Raw genomic sequence first — 19,183 nt, 5'->3', positions numbered from 1 at the left:
AGACAGGCATGACCGTTCCTCACTCATAGACAGGACATGCACCGCCAGGGCAACGGTGGTGGGGTTGGCCGGGCAGCATGCCCAGAATGGCTTTAGAACCCGTGTCTTCCACCTCAGTGCTAAGCTGCCCTCAGCCTTACCCGTTTCCACACACCTGTGCTGACATTGATCACCAACCCTATAACTGTTTCCAATATGGTGAGTAAAGTGCATTTCTCATTGTTGTTTCAATTTGTATTTCCAGGACTATTAACCAAGTCAGGTAATCTTTTTGCTCCATTAACACCCTCCTAGGAGAAGGCAATGACACCCCACTCCAGTACTCTTGCCTGGAAAATCCCATGGATGGAGGAGCCTGGTAGGCTGCAGTTCATGGGGTGGCTAAGAGTCGGACTTCACTTTCAGTGAAGTCAGACTGAGCGACTTCACTTTCATTTTTCAGTTTCATGCATTGGAGAAGGAAATGGCAACCCACTCCAGTGGTCTCGCCTGGAGAATCCCAGGGACAGGGGAGCCTCATGGGCTGCTGTCTATGGGGTCACACAGAGTCGGACACGACTGAAGCAACTTAGCAGCAGCAGGAAATAAAAAGTCCAAGGAGAGAAACTAGGTGAGGGCAGAAAAACCAATCTCAATAAGTAAGATTCTTAGGAATTTCAAAACATCTACTCTAATAATCAAAACAAGTAAACTAAATAATGGCCGAGGGTGCCAAAGACCCAACTGTCAGCTTCCAGGTTCAATTCCAAGATGAACAGTGTGCTTATTATGCATCTCACACAGAACACAAATTACAGGAGGAATCATCCTGGCAATCTCAGGACCACACAGAGCTGTCTTCACACTCTAAGAAAGCACACAGCTAGGAATGGCCAACACCACCATGGTATAAAAAGGGAAAATCCCATCTGAAGCCAAAGTAGAGGCCCTGCAAGGAAGGAGCTGATGGAGAAGGCCTTCAGTGGGCAGTCTGTACCCACTGTTATTTGTGGTGCCATTTTTAGCCTCTAACACACTTGACATGATCAGCCTTGAGCTGATCATGCTTCTACAAAGCCTAAAGAAAGAGCTCCCGCACATGCAGTGAACACATCAACACTCTGCAAACAGCCAGCCAGGCTCAGACATGCAGTGATGCCAAGTAAGTGGGGTCAAGTCAGCAACAAAGGTTCTGAGGACTTCCGCTGCTGGGACTCAACAAGGTAACTACATCTTCTTAGTGCCAATGCCATCCTCCAAGCCCTCAGCTAGCCGGGACAACAAAGACACAAGGTTGAAACATAGTACTCCCCAAATTAGGAGTTATTTTCATGTAGTTTTGTCCCTAATGTAGTTTTATCCCTAATGTAGTTTTGTCCCATGAGAGCAATACATGCCACATTAAAAAACCATTTTAAGAGCTGAGTAACATACAAAGGAACGTTTCTCCCTATATCACATTCTTACCTATTCAGTAAGTATGTAGTTAGCAGATTTTTTTTTCTGCTAAATCTATTACTTACAGAGGCTTAATTTTCTCTCAGACAGAAAAGGGATCACACCATACACATTGTTTACAAGATGTGTTCTTCATTTGTCCTGGTTACTTTTCCCTGTCAGAGAGCAATCATCCAGAACCAGCAGGGAGACAGCCTGCAAGTCTGGGGTTAGGGAGGCTACTTCCCAGCATCTCCCTCTGTGCACCTCAGTCTCCATCAAAGCAAACTTCTGTGCTCAATTCAGTATAACACCAAATACAGTAAAATCAACTCAAACATACATGATCAGGACAATGAGATAACATGGTTACTCTGCTCTTCACTGCTACCTCATTAAGTCATTTTAATTTACATGATTATCATCTCCAAACTATTTCGTGTTAGAGAAGTTTTAAATTTTTGGCTAAATTTTTAGATAAAATGACAATGTATTTTTATCTCTTATGTTTTAAAAATAAGGTTGTGTGTGAAGTCTCTCAGGTGTGTCTGACTCTTTGTGACCCCGTGGACTGTAGACCACCAGGCTCCTCTGTCCATGGGATTCTCCAGGCAAGAATACTGGAGTGGGTTGCCATTTCCTTCTCCAGGGGATCTTCCCAACCCAGGGATTGAACCCGGATCTCCTGCATTGCAGGCAGACGCTTTATCCTCTGAGCCACCAGGGAAGCCAAAATAAGATTATAGATCTCCAAACTCTGAAAACCCCCCACTTCAACCCCATAGGCTGTGTTAACTGTTTTTCAGTCTGGATCACTAGTTAGTTTGCCTCTGTCAGAAATCGTCAAATTTCAGTTTCACCTGGGGGCTACATGGTAAGGACAGTTCCACGTCTACTATCTTTGCCCTTTGTTTCCGCCCAGCTTTCTAACTACTAAATTAGACGCTTTTTCAAAGTGGAAAATATTTATGGTAGCACAGGGGTATCTTTACCATTCTTTGGAATTATTGACTTAACTACTGTGTTTTATATATATATACACACATACATACGTATACACACACACACATATATATATATATATCACACCTTTTTTTTAATTGCCAAAGTGTCATGGTACTGAAAGAATACCTTGTATTTAAAAGGGTCACAAAAAGCTTTTTTAGTTCAATCAACATTATCACAATGTAGCTGTTAAACAATGGGCTCCATCATCTATATTTTAGAGGGAGACACAATCAAATGCAACCAAGGAGAAACCCAGTCAGAAAACAACCTACTGGCATCCATCTTATCCTGGTTTTGTAGTTCTCCTGTTGAGTTTAGGCATCATGGATCCTACTTCTCCAGTATTTTTTATTCTACAACTAGCCTGCAGAGAAAAAAATACTAAACATTCATCTGGATGCACACTGGCATCCAGACACTGGCCAGGGCCCTGCTGCCAGCTCTCCAGTGCACAGGTACTCCCTGCTCCTTTGCAAGCAGAATTCGGAGGAGACTGTGACTTCCTCGCACCCGAACCTTCCAGGACACTCCCTTTTGTGTAGGTGAGAGGCCTGCTGCTGCCTTCAAGAACAGGGACATCAACATATTTAGTGGCCATGACCACGGGCGCCAAGCCACCAAACCTGGTGTCCACTCTGGCAGGACCAACTCAGAGCAGCCTCACAAGGCCAGCCCTCCTGGCTTCCACACCCAGATCCACTGGCTGCCCAAGCAGCTTCCCTGTAACAAGCTGGCTTGCAGATTTACAAACATTTGAACAGAAGACCATCACAGAGTGATACATATTCAGAAAGGGCCAAGGCTCTGAAAGTCTGAGCAGTGGAGATACAGCAGCAATTTTTCTTCACTGAGGACCACAGGCCAACCACCCAGTCCCATTTTCTACTTAAATGGACAAAAGCCAAGCGGGCAATCACCTGCTCCCGGCTCTTTACTGCAAGTTCAATCTCTTCTTCACCACAGGGCAAAACAAGCTGTCCTGGGAAAGTTATTCAGATAGGACACCAATGCTCAGACAACAGCACAAAGGAAAAAATCAGCTCCCAACCCTTCAAGTGAGAATGAAGGACTCAGCAACAGAAACAGACTGGCAAGGCAGCCAATCACTCGGTTTTCACTTTTTTACTTTTTCTTTTAAAGATCATCCTATGAGTAAGTAGTAGACAAAGTGTGAGTGCTGCAATGCTTCCCATGCTGACTTTATAATATTTAACAAAGTGTCCAGTTTGTCCTCACTCCCAAATCCACAGGAGCAATGACTAGGCCTCCCGGGCCCCCACTCAAAACTTGAATGAATAGAATGGATCAAAGCTGTTTTTACTTAATAACTTGCCCTCTCACTTCTTACATGTGCAAACTGCACTTCAAGTTTTGGGAAAAAAATAAGCACAAAGCACAAAAAGACAGATTCATATTCCAAAAGCAAGACCATTCTGTAGACACAGCCATGTGTGTGGATACCAGACAGAACAGGAATCTGACCCCTAGTCACTGGTCACACAGCCTGTAGAGGAAGATGTTCCAAAAAAATATGTGTTTTCACAAGTTTGCTTGAAAATGAACTTAAATATGAACATGTAAAAAACAAGGATGGTGAATGAAACAGGTTCTAAACAAGAGTTTAGCATGTGTTTTCCTTCTACATTCACCCCTGAGACAGAGACCCTGTCACCCACTTCACTGCCATGCCGTCCGAGTGTGACACCGTCACAGAGCAATGCCCTCCCTGCACAGCCAGCACTCACAGCTCAAATGCAGCACATGCAGGTCCTCCCTGGCATCAGAGCATCACCCCAGAGCCCCAGGCGGCTGCCCCACACCCTACCTGTGTCCATGCCTTCTCCCTCTCCCCTGTCTCGGCCCTTCTCAGGACCAGACTAATGGGGGTGTGGGCAGTAGGGACATGGCCTTTCTGCTGATGCTGCTTTCTCAGAGCATCAGATCATGATACTATAACTTTATGCAGTTAGCTGCACCTAGTCAGTCAAGTGAAATTAAAGCAAACAAACAAAACCCCACACAACTTCACTCAGGTAAAATGCAAACCTACATCTTTCTGCTTAGGTGAGTGTATACATCCAGTACACAGACATGCGGGCAAGGGCTGAACTCTTCACAGCCTTTGCTGCTGGTGAATTACAAAGGGTCATTGTAACTGTACAGCAAGTGACTTTTATGCCTCACTTTACATATTTTCCATTTTTCTTTTATTCATCTATTAACAAAATATATGCTAAACACCAACCATCAGCCAGAGACAGAGAATAAGCAATAATACACCAGTGAATCTGCCAGCCTGTGAGAAGGAAGCAAATGCTGAGAGGGCATCACAGTGAGTCACGTGAGCACGGGGTGGTCAGGGCAGGCCTCAGCCATGCTGCCCTAGGGGCACACCAGAGACCAGGAGGTCTGGCCACAGGGAGACAGGATGGGACCAAGAAGGGGCATGACCAGACTGTGTGGCCTTGTGGCTCCTGGTCAGATGGGACAGCAGGGCAGAAGGGCAGGAACTCGGTGAGTTGGTGGAAGAAGTGTTGGGCTTGGATGTCCCCTGGCAAACTGGACAGGATGCTGGAGCTGGTGGAAGGTGTGGGGTGTGCATGTGGCTCCAGTGGAGGGTAAGAGAGGACGGTAGTGGAGGCTTAAACTAAAAATCACGTCTCCTTGGCCTCCACCTCTCCTTCCCACATGAAAGGAGAACTGAGTCCACAGTGGCCAAGACCCAAGAGATGAAGACCAGCCCCCAGTTTCCACATGCCCCTGGACCTAGCCTGAACTCCTCACGGGCAGGGAGCACACGGGAAGCCGGGGAGGGGCAGCAGGAGGGATAGGCTGCATACAGCCTGGAGGGGCACGGGGTGCAGGCCTGGGGCTGGTGTGTCAGGTGCGGGAGGAGGCATAGGTTAACTGGTCCACAGTGACTCCGCCCTTTCTATCACAGGAGGTGGCTGTGAAAATCAACCTAAGACTGAAAAGTACTCTTTCAAATGTACACGTTTTGGACAAACTCAAGGTAAATAACACCATGACAAGCACCTGGCTGGTCTTGAAATGCACCCTGCACTGCCCCCTAGGACCTCTCTCCTACCAGGTATGATGGAAATGAAGTTTGTGATTTCAAGTCACATCAAAACCAAAATGGGTCGTCAGGTAGTACAATGGCGTATTTGCCTCTGTGAGCAGCTCAGCACGTGGGAATTTGCTGGCTGTCTGAGGCCAGTCATCACCAGTGCTCTGTTCACTTTACTGCACAAAGTAAACCATTTTCTGAGGCACTGCAGACAGATGTGTGCTGCCTACAGGTGCCGTATCTCCAGAACCACAGGGCACCTCAGACATGACATTACCTGGTCAAGGCCATAAAAGAACAAGAGAAAACCCCAGAAAAAGAACTCAGTGAAGCAGAGATCAGCAATTTATCAAACAGAGTTCAAACTACTGGTCATGAATATGCTCACTGAACTCGGGAGGAGAATGGAGCAACTGAGTGGGAATTTCCCCAAAGGCACAGAAAATGTAAAAAGAACCAAACAGAACTAAAGAATAACAGAAATGAAGATGACACTAGAGGGACCCAACAGTTCAGATTAGAGAACGTGGGACGGATCAGCCATCTGGAGAACACGGCGGTGGAAATCATCCAACAGAAAAAGAAAAGAAACGAAAGACAGGAGGACAGCTTACGCGGCCTCTGGGGCAATGCCAAGCGTGCCGATGTTCACAGTACAGGGTCGAAGAAGGAGAGACAGAAACCCTGTCTAGAGAAACGATGGCTGAGAACGTTCCTGACCTGGGAAAGAAGACAGACCTTGAAGTCCAGGAAACACTGTGGGTGTCAGGATGAAATCAAAGAGATCTCCTCAATACACACTGCAATCAAATGGCAAAGGTTAAAGATAAAAAGAGAGTCTTAAAATCAGCAGGGGAAAAGCAACTAGTTACATACAAGGGAAACCACCTATGACTATCAGTCAACTTTTCAGCGAAACTCTGCAACCCAGAGGGTTTGGCAAGACATACTCAGAATGCTGAAGGGAAAAACATAGAACTAAGAAGACTCTACCCACAAGGTTCTCATTCAGACTTGAAGAAGGGAGAAGAATTTTACAGAAAAGCAAAGCTGTAGGAGTTCATCACCACTAAACCATTCTTACAAGAAATGTTCAAGGGACTTTCATAAGTGGAAAAGGACATAACTAGAAATAAAAAATTATGAAAGAAAAATCATTGTAAATGTAAATACATGTAAAGGTAAATAAATGTAAAATCTCACTGGTAAAGGCAAACAGGTAGTGGCAGTGGTAAAGGTAGTGGATCAACCACCTGTGAAGCTAGTAGGAAGGTTCAAAGACGAGAGTAGTAAAATCTACATCCGCAATACGCAGTTAAGCAACTCACCAAAATAAAAAATGTAAGTCAGGACATCAAAAACAAAATGGAGAGTAAAAATGGAGTGCTTTTAGAATGTGCTCAAACTTACTGAAAACTTAAGTGACCATCAACTTAAAACAGATGCATATATACACAGGTTGAAATATACAGTGCTCACTTCAGTAGCACATATACTAAAACTGGAATGATACAGAGAAGATTAGCATGGCCCCTGTGCAGGAATAACATGCAAATTCAGGAAGCATTCCATATTTTTTATACTTAAGGCTGATTCATGCTATTGTATAGCAGAAACCAACATTACATTGTAAAGCAATTATCTTCCAATTAAAAAAAGGTATGAATTTCACGGAAACCATAAACCAAAAGCCTGAAACAGAATAAGGAGGAAGGAATAAAACATACCATACAGAAACCATTTTTTCTTTTCTTTCACTAAAAACTCCTTGCCTTGCCCACCTTCTGCCTAGAAATCTTCCATGTATACAACCACTCAGAGCTTAAAACTCAACATTCAAAAAACTAATATGATCATGGTATCTGGTCCCATCACTTTATGGCAAATAGATGGGGAAAAATGGAAACAGTGGCAGATTTTATTTTCCTGGACTCCAAAATCACTGTGGACAGTGACTGCCGCCATGAAATTAAAAGATGCTTGCTCCATGGAAGGAAAGCTATGATAAAACTAGATAGCATATTAAAAAGCACAGACATCTCTTTGCCAACAAAGGAAGGTCTGTATAGTTAAAGCGATGGTTTTCTTAATAGTCACATACAGACGTGATAGTTGGACCACAAAGAAGGCTGAGTGCCAAAGAATTGATGCTTTTGAATTGTGGTGCTAGAGAAGACTCTTGAGAGTCCCTTGGACTGCAAGGAGATTAAACCAGTCAATACTAAAAGAAATCAACCCTGAATATTCACTGGAAGGACTGATGCTGAAGCTGAAGCTCCAATACCTTGGCTACCTTATGAGAAGAACTGACTCACTGGAAAAGACCCTGATGCTGGGAAAGGTTGAAGGCAGAAGGGGGTGGTAGAGGATGAGATGGTTAGACAGCATCACTGACTCAAAGGACATGAGTTAGAGCAAACCCTGAGAGATAGTGAGGGACAGGGAAGCCTGGCATGGAAGAGCTGGACATAACCGAACAACTGAACAACAACATGCTAAGCACAGCAGGGGTCCCCAACCTCCAGGATCTAATGCTTGATAATCTAAAGTGGAGCTGATGTAGTAATAATAGAAATACAGTGCACAATAAACAGTAATGCACTTGAATCATACCCAAACCACCACCTGTCCCTCTCCCCCTCCTTCCCCATCCATGGAAAATTGTCTTCTAGGAAACTGGTCCCGGGTGTCAAAAAGGTCGGGGATCGCTACTCTAAAGCATGTCTCTGGTGTTCAGTGAACAGCAGTGTGTATCTATTAATCCAAACTCCTGATTTATTCTACCCCCACCTCTTCTCCTTTGGTGACCATAAGCTTATTTTCTCCATAGGTGTTTCTGGGAACTACTGACAAATCCAGACAAGCCCTTGTAGCCCTTCTCACCCTGGACAAAGTCAGCTCTTATGAGCCGTAACCACAGCCTGTCTCTGCTAGGCACCAACGGCTCTGAGATGGGCGGCGATGCCGGAGTAACTTAGGACCAAGAGCATTGCATTTGCTGACCTTAGCAAGAGCCCCGGCAGCCCAGCTCCACACAGCAGGAGACCCCAGGCCCCAGATTCCTCTGAAGTGCTGTTGAATAGTTCAAAAGCTCAGAAAACCAGCGTGTTTACTGTGTAGTGTGTGTAGAACTGCCGAAAATGAAGACAACATAAAAACCATGTGTAAAAGGGAAAAGGGGTGGCCACAAAATTTTCGTTTCATCTGTTTACTCTGTTCTGTTGATGTTGATTAGACACTAAGTCATGTCAGACTCTTTGCAACCCCATGGACTGCAGCATGTCAGGCTCCCCGTCCTCCAGTATCTCCCAGAGTTTGCTCAAATTCATATCCAATGAGTCAGTGATGTTATCTGACCATCTCATCTTCCGCTGTCCCCTTCTCCTTTTGCCTTCCATCTCTCCCTGCATCAGGGTCTTTTCCAATGAGTCAGCTCTTCGCATCAGGTGACCAAAGTACTGGAGCTTCAAGTTAAACCTGAGCCTAATACAAGCAAATGAAAATATGCATAACCTGCCAGGACGAGGTTCACTGCTCAGCATACCTACAGACAGACTTCCACTGACCTGGGAATCACAGTCAATCTCCAGAGTGATAAGTAAGTTTCTAACTAATGAATTTAGACTATTTAAGAAAATCCATTCTAGCATATACAAGAATGAAAACTCATCTTGAAAGTTGGGTCCTATTTTTATTCTCACACTAAGATAAACTGCGAAGACTTCTGGGCCTCTGTTAGCTGCTGAATGAGACCCCTCCCCAGACTGCCCACGGAGTTAATGGATTTGTACCTCCGGATGGCCACAGTGAGAGCCTCTGGTGAGCTGGCGCAGGGGCAGATGACCTCCTGGCGTAGACCTTTACTTTGGAAGACGTTGAGAAATGCATCACAGGAAGAAATAGACCCTAAACAGAAAGAAGGGATGACAGTGGACAATTAAAAATATCCCGTAATATAAAATGCCTTTGAGGTTACAATTTAGGCACATGTGGAATTAGGTAGCATGGACAAATACTTCATTTAACATAACCTACCATTTCTGTTACAATGAAAGCTAATATTATTCTCAAACACAGAACTCAAGAATTTAAAAAATGCAACTTCTATATTTAACCATACATTTTTTCTAACTGAAGAACTTAATTTTAATAACTTTTCTGAGACTTGTTCTACCATTTTTCACATGCATGTTCCAAGAGAGAACTCTAAACCCAACTAAATGAAGAAAACATTCCTCTATATTAATATGAGTGATGAGATCAAGATATACAGTTATTAGGAACCTATCAGCTAAACTAGTCCCCAATACAAGTTTACCTTGCTTCTTTTAAGACTTATTACTCTGCAGAGTTATGGGTAAAACCATTTGTGTATTAAACAGCTCACAATTTGTGGAGTTCTACTATAAACAGAAGAATCACTTATAAAACTAATATACAAAATTATCTGTTTGCAGATCAGATGTTCTTTAAGTGTATGAAGCTTTAATTTAGAAACACAGATGCCGCAAAGTTTACCAATGTGATCAGAAACATTCATTCACTCATTTTCATTCATTCACTTTGCTTCTAGTTATATGCTCTTCTCATGAAAAACAAGCTAACAGAGTTTCTGTTTCAACTGACTGAAATAGTTCTCAAGGTATATTAATAGTATTCTGTGCAATTGCTCATTTATTTTATCCAGGTAGTTTCCAGTACAGAATTTGATAATGAAATTCCATTAAAAATGACAAATTAAATTTCCTGATCAATAAACCTACTATGGACCATAAAATAATCATAATTAGTATTTCTTGAGCACTTGAGAACTATACATAGGGACTGCTGCATATCTGATGACTGGGTATCGTCTTGCAGCTAAAAGAAAGAGAAGAATTTAACACGTCACCTTTCCTCAGAATCAGGAAGGAGAAGAGCCAGGACTCCACCCCAGGGCTGTGGATGGACCTTCAGGCCCTGGTGCCTTGAGGCCCTGGTAAGACTCTCCTTCACTAAGATGAACACTAGGAAAGGGAAAACCAAAGCCCAGGGAATGAGGTTCCTCCTGCCCGCCTGGTCCTTCACTTACAGGGGTTTGCACCGTCGGCCACTATCAGCATCCGGAGAGAGGAGAGGTTGATGTCTCTCTGATCCCTGTGCGCCACCAAGGCCCAGTGCATGTCCCGGGATTTGACACAGGCCACTTTTGCTAAAGGAGAAGCAGGTGCAGTGAGTGACCGCCTGTATCGTGGGATGTGTTGACACTCAACAGCAGCCCCCCAACGCACCTTTGTACTGGCAGACCTTCTGAATCCAGGACAGCGGGTTCACCTTCATCAGCGCGTAGGGGATGCTAATCACATGCATCATGTTCATGACGCTCTGGAAGCAGGATACAGGGGTGAGCGGGCAGTGGGGTGGTGTGGGGATCCCATGAAGGGGGTAAACAGGGGGTGGTGAGGGAAGGTCCACATGGGCATGACCCTCCAAGAGGCTGTGGGCATGGAGGTGACTCCTCAGAGGGTGTCCTGGCGCCCCCAGCTTCTACTGATACAACTCAAAAGTCTAAATTCAAATCCTTTTCTTAGAAAAACTTAAGTGGAACAATCACTTTTTATTGGGCTTTCAGTATTGAAGCTTAACTCTCTAGTGTACTCTATTCATTTTGATTTGCAAACTTAATTTCCTTTGTTAAATGTTACGCTGAACTCCAAGCAGCAGGGGAGAGTTGTCTGAACCCCCACTCTTCTGTCTGGCCTGGCTCATGTAGACCAGGGCCTGGAAAAAGCACTTATTTCTTTCAATGGACGACAAAAACTAGCTCTCTAGGTAAATGGGTCGGCACTCACACGTGCAGCCCGGACTCATACGTGGCTCATCCTCATCCTCTGTGGCTGCACCCCCTGAGCTGGCAAGAAGGAACCACGATGTGGGGACACACTGGACAAACCTACCCCATCAGCTCTGCCTTCTTTGTTGGTGAAGTGGTACAAGAGGGCGCAGAAGCTCTGGAGCAGCTCTGACGGAAGAGGACCACGTGCCCCTCCCTGCACTTGTGAGCCTGCTCATCGTCAGCGCTCACCCCACACCTTGGGCTTGTTGCCCACTCCATGCAGGTGTGAAGCATTTTTCATCATAAAGATGGTGCTTTGCAAGAGTGGGAGCTGTCTAGTCAGGGACAAGCCTTGTTCCAGAAGGTGGCAACCAGAAAGAGACTCGTAACTGCCAGTTCCTGGGGCAGCAACCCAGAGCACAGCAACCAGCTGGTGACAACATTCACGAGATCTACCACAGAACTCTTGAAAGCAAGATTGTCACAAAAGAACTTCAAAAGCAACAGTCGTCAAGTAAGTAGATGGGCCAGGTACTCATTACACATGAGGCCATATGGTTCTCATGAAAGGTCATCATTCCCACTGGACAGATGGGAAAACTGAGGCTCAGAGTGACTTGGGCAACAAACGATTCTTGGGCATGGGAGCAAGCGATGTGCCATGTCACACGCCACAGGAGAAGGACCAAAGTCCAACTTGGGTCCTCTGGGCTGTGCTCTTCCTGCAACACCAGCAGACAAGGGGGATGTGCATGTGGGGTTGTGCTTGTATGTCTTAATGATGAGTGTCCAGGCGCATATGGGAAGAAGTTGCTCAGGTGGAGCCCCAAACCTTTGTCTGCAGGATTTTTGCAAGCTCTTGTTCTAGTAACTTCTGGTTTATCAGGAAATAACAAATCCCACTTCTTATAGTTATGTTCCAATCACTTGTGTAAAACTACTAGAATTTTTTGCTTCAAAAAAGATGTAAAGTTTCAGCATAAGAAACTTAAAAAGAAAAATGGGTGAGCGGAAATCATCACATGTACAACAGACACAGGGAGCCTCTAAGCAGTGATGCTAAATACATCCTGAACAAGGCCATCACTTCTCACAGCACTAACAAAACGAGGCCTCTACAATTCATGCTGAAGTTCTGACCAAGGGGAAATCTGTAAGTATGTTTCCCCTGCAGCATAAGTCCTGAAATGTTCATTAAACAACAATTCACAGAAAAACAAGAATGTTGCAGCCAAATCAGATGTGTGGGCAAAGTGACCCAAACGCAAGACGTCAAGGTTTCTGAGCTTGCCAATCTGAGCTGCCGCCCATGGGAAGGGAGATCCTGAACTTTCCTGAGCCTGAGAAAGGCCATGGTCACACTGCAGCCCCAGAACATGGCCCCCAACACACGCCAGCAGCTACCAACCTTCTGGTTTGCTGAGCTTTTGAAAGTTATGTTAGCTGACAACCGAAGACCTCCAGCAGTGGCAGCTTCTCTTTATCATGTGGGAGGAAGGGGTCAGATCATGATTCTAACCCTGACACGTAGCACATGCAAAGGTAAACAGGACAGCAGAGCCAGGCGGTCACACTCACCGTAAGGATTCCATGCCAGAGCCCAACGTCTTTCTTGAAATCCAACACATTCACAATCGTTTCAGCTGTACAAATAGAGAGTCAAAGATTTTAACAAAAGACAGTCACGGACCAAAGGACAAAGGAAATTCAGTATCACATCGGTGGCAAGGAATGGGTCTTAGAAACGTATCACTCCACTGTCTCTGAAGAAATGTTGCAGCCTCCAGTCAGAGGCTCAGAGACAGTGGCCTGCCTGGAACAGCAGCTCTTCAACCATCACTTAAAACACCCCACTCCTTCTCCTTTTATAATGTGTTTTCCCCCTCCCTTCCTTTTTCTTTCTTAAAATATTCTTTTCATGTCCCTCATATGTTCTCTCAAGAGAAGGAAATGATGTGTACTTGCAGGAGGAGGTGACTTCCAGCAAACGCACCACTAGAATGCACGCCAAAGTCTCATACCAGGTGCCTTGCCCCCATTTCAAAAAGGGACATTCAAAATACACAGCCTGTATTCTATTTTATGCAATATTTTTTAATGCAGAGAATTAGGGAGCAAATTTACATTATCTATCCTCCCCAGTGGCCACAAGAGTGACGGCTCTGGACCTTTGGGAAATTAGGGTAAGGAATACAGGTCATGAGGTGGTGAAAAAAAAATTGGAATTCAAACTGACAAACAGGGTGATCATCAGAAGTGATGTGTCTTTACATGTGAAACATCTGGACACTTGTCCAGGAACCGGACATCAGTGGAACATCTCCTGAGAGAGTGCACTGCTCTTAAGAAGGGAGACTGCCAGAAGGATGGTGAGAGAGAGAATGAGAACAGCAAGAAGAGCAAGAGTCTCCTCCATGACCCCTACCAGACTCCAGGAAGAGGCTCCAGCATGGCGGCAGCCTGCAACATGGCCAGGGGACACCTGATGGCAGCCTTTCCAGTGGAGGGAGCTTTGGGTATGTGATCTGACCCTTCCTCCCAGGAACCGTCAGCACTGTCAGCATGGTTATTACCTCAGTCACTCTATCCCTGTGCTCCCAGGACCACCCCAAGCAGCGCAAGGACAGCACATCATGGAAACCAATGCTCGACTGTGAAGTGCAGCCCCAGAACCGAGGCAGTACAGGGAAGGGAGCGCTGTAGCACGGGGCATGTCTGTAAGGCCCCCAAAGAGGTTCCGGTGTGCATCCAGGGGTGAACACACTCCAACCATGTCAGCTATGTGTTACAGCCTGAACTGTTTTCTCCCCAATTCTTACCCTGGAGCCCTAACCCAGGTGTGACTATGTCTAGAGATGGGACTCTGAGGAGACAAACAGGAGCCTATAGGGTGGGGCCTGACCAACAGAATGGTGTCCTAACAAGGAGAGGAAGAGACTCCAGAGCTCGCTTGGCACACAGAGGAGGCCCTGTGAGGACACAGCCAGAGGCGCCATCACGGGCCAGGAACCAGGGCCTGCAGCCCTGGGCACTGGGCTCCACCCTCCAGACTGTGAGGCGGCAACACCTGCAGTTCAAGCCCCAGCCTATGGTGTCTGTTTTGGTTGCAGACTAGTAAGACACCAACTAAACCGTCCGACAAATGGACCTTGTTCAAGGCAGCCAGAGAGAAACTTAATCCGACTCTCCTCGTGACTGGTGGGCACAATACGCACTTCTCAGGGATGGATCTGGGGTCAGGATCCCCCAGCAGGGGTCTGCCCATACCTTCTGTGTAGCCACACGCCTGTGTGAGGGCCTGGCAGTGGGTCAGAAGCGCGATCCTTGTCACGGTCACCCCGAGCACACTTCCATCCTTGCACGTCTTGTACTGCAAAGAGAAGGGGCCAGGAGGGTAGAGCTCCAGGCCCACAGCCGCCGCTGACCCTGAGCTGTGTAAGGGTTGCAGCACGTGTCACTCAGCTCCCCACCTTGTCCAGACCCAGCGACTCACCTCAATATACGCAGTGTCATTATTTGCATCCTTAATGTGCGGGAACCAATCTCGAGGAGGTTTAGAGAGATGTTTTGACTCTGTGACAAACCATAATAGTTTTGGCCAACCTTGGAAATAAAGAACAAGTTCCTTTCAGGCAAGCATCACTCAGAAGACAGGTGTGACACCACCTTCCTGCTAATGGCAAGATCCACAGCAGCAAAGGCTAGATCAAGTCTCTGTGTTTCCAAGTCTAAGGGCATGGTCAAGGTGCTGTGAGCCTCCAGGAGCCGAAGTCTGCCACATGCAGGCTAGGAGACCTCCTGTGTGGACAGCGTGTTAGCACAGGCCATGGGGCACACCCTCCCCACCCAGCCCGGGCTCACCTTTGAACTGCGGGATCTCCCCCGTCGGGCTCTTTGGCAGCCCCTTGTGGCAAGCATCGCTCGTCAAGGCTACAGTCACCCCACAGCTTCCAAGCAAGAACCCGATCTGCTGGCTTCCTGCATCCTGGAGACAGCAGCAAGGAGATAAGGTCACGAGTAGAGGTGATGGCCGCTCTCCCGACAAAGCATGGTCTTACCCTGGGATGGCACCAACCCCTCAGCAGAGGCTCAATCAGAGAGTCAGGGCTCGGCTGACGTCTGCATGGTGGGGGCCAAACCTTATGCTCTCTGCCCGCTGCCTAACCTTGGACAGGCAAGAGCTTGGCCTCAGTGGTGTCATCTGCACCATCCCCTTGGCCTGCTGTGAGGGACGAAGAGAGGGAGCTCGGTGTGTGCTGGTGCGCTCATGGGGTCTCGTTTCATTCCCCTCTGGTTGAACAACACCATGACCATGGGCCACAGAGAGGATCCAAGAACATGCCTCTGGTCAGGACACTGACCCCAAGAAGTCTATGATCACACCCATGCCCACCACGGAAACAAACACGCCGCATGGAGTGAGGGCACCACCGCATGGACTGAGCAGCAGCATTTGGGAGCAGACACTGTGGGAGAGGCAGGCCTGGGTGGCGCCATCCCAAGCACCCAGCTGCCCACAAGTCAGTTAATTCACTTTCCTTACTCCCACCACTCCCTCCAGCTATGATTCAGAAAACAAAGCTGTAGAGCAGCCAGTGTTCCTGGAAGGGAAACATCAGGACTGCGGTGAGGCCATCAGCTCCTTCTTTCCCACTGCAGTAAAATCAGCAGCATCAACATCTCAGAACCACATCTTCCCAGTGCCTAGCTCCCACATCTCACTGCAGACTGACAAGCTCTTCTCTACAAGGAACCCTGCATGACCAGCCTCCACATGGCCTTGAAGCCCCAAGAAGGGGAGGCAGCCTGATGCTTGGCGCATGGGGACCTTCCCATCCCAGGACCCTTGTGAGACTTTTCCTTCAAGTAGAGCTTTTTCAAAGAGAATTATATAATCTGTCACTTCACTGTGAATGTGGGCATCACATCATCAAAAGTTGGACCAGGCCAGGGGCAGGGAGATGGCTGTGCAGCCAGGTTCAGGGACAGACAGGCACTTCTCTGTGACAGTGAACTTTCAGGGACCACCTACAAACAGGGCACTCATAGTGGCTCAGGGGAGCTCCCAGGGCAACTGTCAGACCTGTCAGGGCTCACAGTGGAGGCCTGCTGTCCCCTAGGTCCTGTATTTCTAACATCTCCTCCTAAAGACCTTAAAACAGAGAGGAGAGGTTGAGAGAAACCAGGATCAGGATCCGTGGCTACCATGAAATTCAGCTTTGCACCTGCTCCTCAGCATCTTCTTGGTCTGGAAACTCGACTCAGAGGTCCAGGTGCATGCCCACTTCGCAGAGCCAGCCCTGCCTGCCCACTGGGCTGAGATAAGACCCCGCTGCCTGCTCTCAGAGGGTCCCCAGAGTCTCCTTCACACACCTGGACCCCTGAAGTTAAGCCCAGCTTGACCCCAGAGCCTCCATCTTCAGCCCTCCACAGGTCAGTTCTCCTGGACTCCGGGTCAGCACCCTGAGCCTGATCCTTGGGAACCCACCCACACTCCCACACCACCACCGTGCGGAAAAAGCTCCACAGAAGCTGCTCAGGAGGCACGAGAACCACTGTCCTGCGGCTGGAGCGCTCCCCTCTCCCATGCTGCCTGTGCGATTTTCCCTGGAACAGCTCTTTCTGGCCTGTGCTGGCTGGGGCCTTCCTCTGTAGAGCTCAGCTATAGGGCCACAAAATCTCACAAACTCTCCTGTGCTGTGGAAGAAAAGGTGGACCACCTTTGAGTGAAAACCTCTCTCTCACTGTCATCCTTTCTCCAACAGAGCTGATGTGTGTCATCACTTGCTAGGCAGTCTCTCCACACCCACAGTCCGTGACAGGTAACCTCCCAAGCAGCATTAAACGTGGCACATGACCATCCCCTACCCAGTCCCATCTCAGTCTCCCAGTCAGAGAGCATCAGCCATACTCATGAGAAGGATTCTCTCTAGTAAATGTGAGGTGAGTATATGGAAGCCCTCTTTCATGAACTCTGTATTTGTGGCCCTGAAACTACTAGCTGGTACTCTTCCAATTTTGATGTTTGTCTGCCCAAACTGCTAGCTTCTCAGCAAGTGGGTCATGTGCTAGATTCTAAGGTATGGACAGTCTGCACTGGTGCAGGACAGCGAGCTCCCTCTGAGTCCAGAGGCAGATGCTGATGCGCCAAGTGCTGCCGGGCTGGACTCCTGTGGCCTCAGGGCTCACTCGGTCTCTGGTCTACGGAACTGAATGCACAATTTCACCTCTGGCATAGCCTTGCCACTCCCCATGCTGGCAGATGGGAATTGGCTTCACAGCTCCCACCAGCCCACAGGTCTACTCTATTGTCCTTTGGCCTTCACAGACCAGCTCAGCACCCTCAAGAGGGTGGAGAAGCCAACCACCGTCCACACCTGCCCACTGTGGCACAGTCCCAGGGGGATATCCCTTTCTACTACTATGAACTTCTCGAGTGAAAAACCAGCCTTCACCCCTCATTCCAAGAATAAGAATAAAGAAATACACATGGGACCAAGTTGTTCTGTGAAGCTCAACAACACTCAAAATTTGGAAAATCTGGTTCTCCTTAGGCCCTTTAAGACAAGGTTAGTGTGCACTGGACTCGTGGCTAGAAGATTCAAAACTTCATCACCAGTGCCACTGTGCACCTCTCACCTCGTGCTTTATGGCAACCAAGCCAGTGCATTCTTCATTTAAAAGTAAGAAAAGTTTTCTGAGGACAAACACTCTGTTCTGAAGGCACAGACTGAGCCCAATTCACAGCTTCTGGCTTCAGGACAGACTGTGAGTCATCTCCTGGTTCTGTCCTTTCAGGCGTGTTCTGAGGGAGAGACGGCCAGGAAGGAACCCCAGCTTTTTCTTCTGAGAGAGGGTTCCCGGTCCTGAGGTTAACAGTGACCATCTGAGGGTCTGATGCGCCTGGGAGATGAGTGAGACAGAGCCACGTGGCAGGCCACAGCCAGGAACACCTATGATGGCTACAGGCAAGTCTCAGGAACCCCAACAGATGCAGGTGAGACACTCAGCCTTCACTCAGCAACCCCTGGCCAGGATGTGGCAGAGGCAGGTGCCTCTTCGTTCAAGTGATTTTCCTCTGCAAACCAGCCTTGGTCTGGAAGACAGGAGGCTCTAGATATAAAGTAGACAAATACTTTCTACATGTGATGAGTGAACAACAACTGCCACTCACAATGATAAACATTCAGGGGTCCACTTACTGCAGTGCCCATGGAGAATCTGTGTCTCCACCTGTAAACCTACAAATCCCTCCTGATTATCATCAGAGAATCCAAAGGACCCCAGTCCCCTGCATTAGGTGTCAATTAAAAAGGAGCATCACACACCTGAGCACCTTCCCAGATCAGCAACACCACCAGAGAACCACAGGGGAGACCATGGCTACTGCTCAGGGAATCTTCAAGCCCTTCTGCATTCCCTGTCAGTTGTGAAGGTCACAGGGCTCAGGGAGATGAGGAAGCATGTTATTGGTTGTGTATTATACCCCAGGAATGCTAGAGGCAAACCCTTGCAAATATCGGGGTTCTCCTCAGGCCACTAGAAGGGGCTCTGATGTCAAGGGCTGCAGGGCTCACCCCACTTCCAGAGCCACTTGCAGCCCTGCCCTCCTTGCAAGTGCACCCAGGAGGCCAAGTAGGAAGCTTGCATATTTTGTACCCAGGAAATGGAAACAGCAACCATTCCCCAATCATTTTCTAAAGTAACCCCATGTTCTCCCTTCCAACTCAGGAGCAGAGTTTCAAAGGCACCCACACACCATGAGCAGACCTTGAGGCATTTCCCCATTTTTATATCAGAGTAGCCACAAAGACAGCTGGAAGATTCTCTGGAAACTCAGCCTGAGCACGTGAAAGCCCTACGTTTTGGAGCTG

At 47.4% G+C, this 19,183-nt stretch overlaps 1 protein-coding gene and 1 non-coding gene across 6 annotated transcripts in view; one reads left to right on the top strand and one right to left on the bottom strand.

The window, feature by feature from the left end:
• DIP2C (disco interacting protein 2 homolog C) overlaps positions 1-19,183 on the bottom strand; it is a 294,165-nt gene that overhangs the window by 58,478 nt on the left and 216,504 nt on the right. For all 5 annotated transcript variants that reach the window (XM_070801128.1, XM_070801126.1, XM_070801127.1 and 2 more), the window contains 7 exons: positions 15,171-15,294; positions 14,803-14,912; positions 14,577-14,679; positions 12,888-12,952; positions 10,765-10,858; positions 10,566-10,685; positions 9,286-9,400 (listed from right to left, as the gene is read on the bottom strand). In XM_070801128.1, the coding sequence (XP_070657229.1) occupies positions 9,286-9,400; positions 10,566-10,685; positions 10,765-10,858; positions 12,888-12,952; positions 14,577-14,679; positions 14,803-14,912; positions 15,171-15,294 (731 nt within the window). The remainder of the gene's footprint in view (positions 1-9,285; positions 9,401-10,565; positions 10,686-10,764; positions 10,859-12,887; positions 12,953-14,576; positions 14,680-14,802; positions 14,913-15,170; positions 15,295-19,183) is intronic.
• On the top strand, positions 6,966-7,072 carry LOC139186697 (U6 spliceosomal RNA). Its single transcript, XR_011570369.1, has one exon. It is a non-coding gene; the product is annotated as a U6 spliceosomal RNA (small nuclear RNA).

This window comes from Bos indicus, chromosome 13, assembly GCF_029378745.1.
Source record: "Bos indicus isolate NIAB-ARS_2022 breed Sahiwal x Tharparkar chromosome 13, NIAB-ARS_B.indTharparkar_mat_pri_1.0, whole genome shotgun sequence".
NCBI lineage: Eukaryota > Metazoa > Chordata > Mammalia > Artiodactyla > Bovidae > Bos > Bos indicus.
The sequence above is the reverse complement of the archived record's forward strand: the minus strand, read 5'-3'. Positions and strand labels throughout refer to the sequence as shown.